This window comes from Gavialis gangeticus, unplaced genomic scaffold (genome assembly GCF_001723915.1).
Source record: "Gavialis gangeticus isolate Ggan-Ray unplaced genomic scaffold, GavGan_comp1, whole genome shotgun sequence".
Taxonomy (NCBI): Eukaryota; Metazoa; Chordata; order Crocodylia; family Gavialidae; genus Gavialis; species Gavialis gangeticus.
In genome coordinates, this window is record NW_017728995.1 from 3,285,498 (window position 1) to 3,290,148 (window position 4,651).

At 43.0% G+C, this 4,651-nt stretch overlaps 1 protein-coding gene across 2 annotated transcripts in view; it reads left to right on the forward strand.

Annotated features, from left to right (window-relative positions):
- Positions 1–3,573, forward strand: part of RAP2B (RAP2B, member of RAS oncogene family) — a 3,999-nt gene extending 426 nt beyond the window's left edge. Inside the window, exon 2 of one of the 2 annotated variants that reach the window (XM_019503169.1) lies at positions 249–3,573. In XM_019503169.1, the coding sequence (XP_019358714.1) occupies positions 249–665 (417 nt within the window). In that variant the 3' untranslated portion in view covers positions 666–3,573. Of the gene's footprint in view, positions 1–12 lie in introns of those variants that run through there. The other variant, XM_019503170.1, reaches the window with a different exon arrangement.
- The last annotated feature ends 1,078 nt before the right edge of the window (positions 3,574–4,651 follow it).

Here is a 4,651-nt window from a genome sequence, read left to right on the forward strand (position 1 = left end):
CCTCGGCGGGGCGGTGCCCCTCTCCCCGCCCCTTCCCCCCGGGGCGGAGGGAGAGCCGAGCCCAGCCCAGCCCTGCCCAGCCCGCAGCCTGCCTGCGAGCGCCCGGCGGAGCCATGCGGGAGTACAAGGTGGTGGTGCTGGGCTCGGGCGGCGTGGGCAAGTCCGCCCTCACCGTGCAGTTCGTGACGGGCTCCTTCATCGAGAAGTACGACCCCACCATCGAGGACTTCTACCGCAAGGAGATCGAGGTGGACTCCTCGCCCTCGGTGCTGGAGATCCTGGACACGGCGGGCACGGAGCAGTTCGCCTCCATGCGGGACCTGTACATCAAGAACGGGCAGGGCTTCATCCTGGTCTACAGCCTGGTCAACCAGCAGAGCTTCCAGGACATCAAGCCCATGCGCGACCAGATCATCCGCGTGAAGCGGTACGAGAAGGTGCCCATGATCCTGGTGGGCAACAAGGTGGACCTGGAGGGCGAGCGGGAGGTGTCGTACGGGGAAGGCAAAGCGCTGGCCGAGGAGTGGAGCTGCCCCTTCATGGAGACGTCAGCCAAAAACAAAGCCTCGGTGGACGAGCTCTTTGCCGAGATCGTGCGGCAGATGAACTACGCCTCTCAGCCCAACGGGGACGACCAGTGCTGCTCGGCCTGTGTCATCCTCTGAGGGGCGGCCGGCCGGGAGGGCTTGCAGGGGGAAGCGGCGAGCGACCCTCTGGGACGAGACTGGAGGCAACTTTGCAGAGGCCGGGGGGCCTGGGGCAGGGGGAGCCGCCTCTCCACGTCTGCAAGCAAGCTCGGGGGAAACGCGGCTTTCTCGGCACGGACGCGGAGATTGCTGCCTGCTTCTCCTAATACCTCTGGCAGCTGGCTGTGCTGGCAAGTGACACCAGGAAGAAAAGTTTCAGCACGCGGAGAGGGAAGTTTCCGAGCGATCGCTTTCTAACTGGAAGAGTGAAATGCACCCCGGGAAGTTGGGGGAGCAGAAGGGAGGGGGGAGCGATCTCTCCAGCTCAGATTCCTGCTCCCCTGCTCTGGCCTGCTGGATTTTCCCCCTGCGACTGTGAGAGTGATCCTGAGGCTTTCTATGCAAAGTTGGATGATTGTTACAGTGTATCCAATCTGAAGTATTGCACATCTGAACTGGACTTGAATAACACTGATGCCAATACAGTGTGGGGTGCCAGAAAGTGTCTGCTGATTATTTGTGAAATAATCTTCTATTTTGTTTACCTGCTGTATGGGATGGGAGTTTGGGGGAGAGTGGTAGAGGTTTTTTGTTTTTTTTGTTTTTTTTTTTTAATTTCCTTTTTCTTTTTTGATCAGCTGTGAAAATGTTACAAATCTGCACATTTTTTTGAGGTGTGTGTGTGTGTGTGTGTGTGTGTGTTTTTGGGTTTTTTTTCTCTCCCCGGGGTGGAGTGGTGATGGTTTTTATTCTTTCTTTTTCTTTTTTGGGTTGGCAATAACTGATTTTGATGACTAGCTCTCTAAGTACAAAGACTTCCTAAATGCGATACAGGGCCAACAGCAACCTTGTGTCTATAGAGTGCCTTCAAAACTCAGCTGTTCCAGCCGGTGCCAACCTGTGAAAGCTCCACAGAATCCCATTATCTACTACTCCAAAAACTACTTAATAGTTTCCTTTCAGTAATCATATTCAACAAGCCAGGACAAAAGGGCCTATTGTGAGAGGAATTTATTTTTTATTTCCATTTGAGCCTTTTAAATGTAACTTCCGTGTCTTGCAAGTTTTGGCTTCATTTAATTCAAATTTACTGGAATTTTAATTTCCCGGGCTTTTTTTCCCCCTTGTTTTTAGGATGTACCTCCAGCCAGCAAAGAGTGAAATCTTAATGTTGTGATGTATCAAAAAAATTCTAATGACTGTATCTTTAATTTCAGACACACAATTAATAGATGTCTATCCATTTTAAGACTTTTAATACAAATATCATGTTTTGTTTTTTAAAAAGGAACAACTTCTGTGGCTTTTTTTTTTTATACGTTGTAAGGAAGACTAGCTTTAACACACAGCCATAACAGGACATATGCCATTATTCCTGGTTTCTGTTGAATGCACGTAAAGTGTTTGAGGAAAAAATGAGGGAGGACACTTTTAAACATCATCAGGCTGGAGAAAATTGTTGCATCTAAATGCTGGTAATGCTGGGAGCAGCTGAACAATAATACCAGGCCCTGATCCTGCAAACTTTTGCATGTGGGTTGAACTCTACATCCAGTAGATGCCTACTGAAGTTGGTAGGGGCCCTATGCAGAACAGCTTGTAGATTAGGGCCTTTTTAAAAAATGTCTTTGATGTTAAGAACAATATGGTTTATTTTAGTTGAAGTGCTAAATTCATACATTTGAAGCTTTACATTTTATTGAAATACAGGTGTTTTTTAATTATGCATTAAGATTGTGATTCCTTGTTGGTTTCTTTTTTATGACTTGTATAAGGGAAAAATGGGCTTGTGCCCTTCCCTCCTACTTCTTGAAGTGGGATGAAGGCTTGAAAGCTCTTTGTCTGTCCCACAGACCTATTCTCCCCTTCCATTCCATCCTTGCTCCAAAAAACATGTTGGAGTTTCTTAATGCTACTTGTTCATGATTCTTTTTCTATCCAAAGTCCTTAAGAATGAATGAAATTACGATACAACAAGAAACTGGAAGTTCAGCAGTTCAGTGGAAAGGAATTTTTAGTCATGCTAATTTAAATTCACCGTGCTCAATTCTCCTTACCCCAGTTCTAAACCATGATTTATTAATTCACTGGTTCAGACACAAAACTCCTGTTGACTTCCAACATGCAGGATGGGGGCCTTCATGGTTGTCCATCACTTGAAAAATGGGCACTTTTTTTTTTTTCTCTCACCAACATTTTTAAAATTTCTAGTACCTAGCAAAAACTTGACAGAATTATACCATAAAGATTCAACATGCTGAATAGTTGCTATTAATAATAAAGGCCAAATTCCCAACAGGAGAATTGTATTTTGAATACAAGCATTTACTGCAGGCATATTTACATCAAAGATTAAAAGAAGAATGTTCTATGCATAAGTCTTTGCTATAGTTAATCCAGTCTGATCCTGCCTAGATTTTCACTCTTTCCCAGGTGTGGAGAAACTTCCCACTAGCTTCACTGGTAGCTGGAAAGTTTGTTATTTTTTCCCACCACCTACCAGGAATTGGATCATAACTTGAAAATGTGTTGATCACTTACTCAGTTTTGTCCTTGCTCAGTTTTTTTTGTGTAATAGTTGCTGTCAATGTAATAAAACCAGGCAAGTCTTAATCCTCTTCCAACAAAATAGCAGTTACTGATACATTAAGCAGAAGCCAAATTTCAAAATGCCTCATGGTTTCTTACTGCTCTTTTTTTTTAGGTCTCTCTTCTTTTATTCTATTCTATTTTTCTTTTCTGTTTTTAAAGAGAACTTGCTTGAAGTACGATGTGAATGTGTATATAGGAAACAGTAGCACAATGTAACCTACAGTTTTAGGGTTGGCCTAGAAAAATGGATGACAGAATGGATGAAGATATTTTAATAAATACTCTGTGTGTGTGTGTGTGTGTGTGTGTGTGTGTGTGTGTGTGTGTGTGTATACAGTTTTTGACAACAAGGGGGTATATTTTTTACATAGGTGAGGCATTAAGGAATTATATGGCCTGGCTCTAGTAAAAGTTGTGCATGCATGGGAATATTCAAAATATCTTCTACTTCTGGGGGAGAATACTGCAGAAAGGAGGACTGCATCTTCCAGATGCTTCAAATTGCTGTGCAGTTCACTAAGTGTAAGCTTTGTCTGTAGTAGAGAACAATACTGCTTTAACTAAACCAGTATAATTAGAGCATATAACTTGTTTCTTTCCCACCCTTGGTATGGAAGCTGTTACACTGATACAGTATAAAGGTGTTTTATACAGCCATCTTATTTCACCTTCCTTATTAGGAACAAGTCACACCAGCGTAAGGCACCTCTAATACTGATGATTGCATCCACAGTGAAGGTCATGCCACATTTATTGATTTGAATGAAAAATCATGCACACTTCTAGCCAAAATAGCTGTAACAATATAAAACCTGCATATAAACAAGGACTTAGTTTAAAGCTAGTCTTACAGCTTCGTATCCTGTTGTCTACACCAATTGCATTTTAAAGGCCATGTAAAATACTTGAGCTTTTCACCATTATGAGGAAGTATGTTTTTGAAATATCAGTTTCCATGGTCACAGGAATTGTGTAGTATTCTAGCACTAAGTGCAGCACTTTAATTGAAGGTTTACAATAGAATACCGAGACCTTACAGCTGTCTACAACTCTACAGCCTTGGAATCCAATGTTGCCTGCAGAATTTCTGAGGACCCTTCTTGCAAAAGAATGTATGGCTGGTATTGTGTAAAGAGTATCTTAAGACAGAGAACAATGGTCTTCTTGTGACCTCTCTATTGAGTACTTTTTGGATCCCCAATCATCTGACTTCTAGGAGTGCCAATTAAAAAAAAAAAGTCATTTTATTTTCTTCAGTAATTTTGTATGAAAATGAATGTTAGTCATTCTCTTAGATCCTGCACCAGTTAATTTACGGTAAAACTTCCATGGTTTTAAATAGCAAAATGACTTGGGCCCTAAAGCACTTCAAG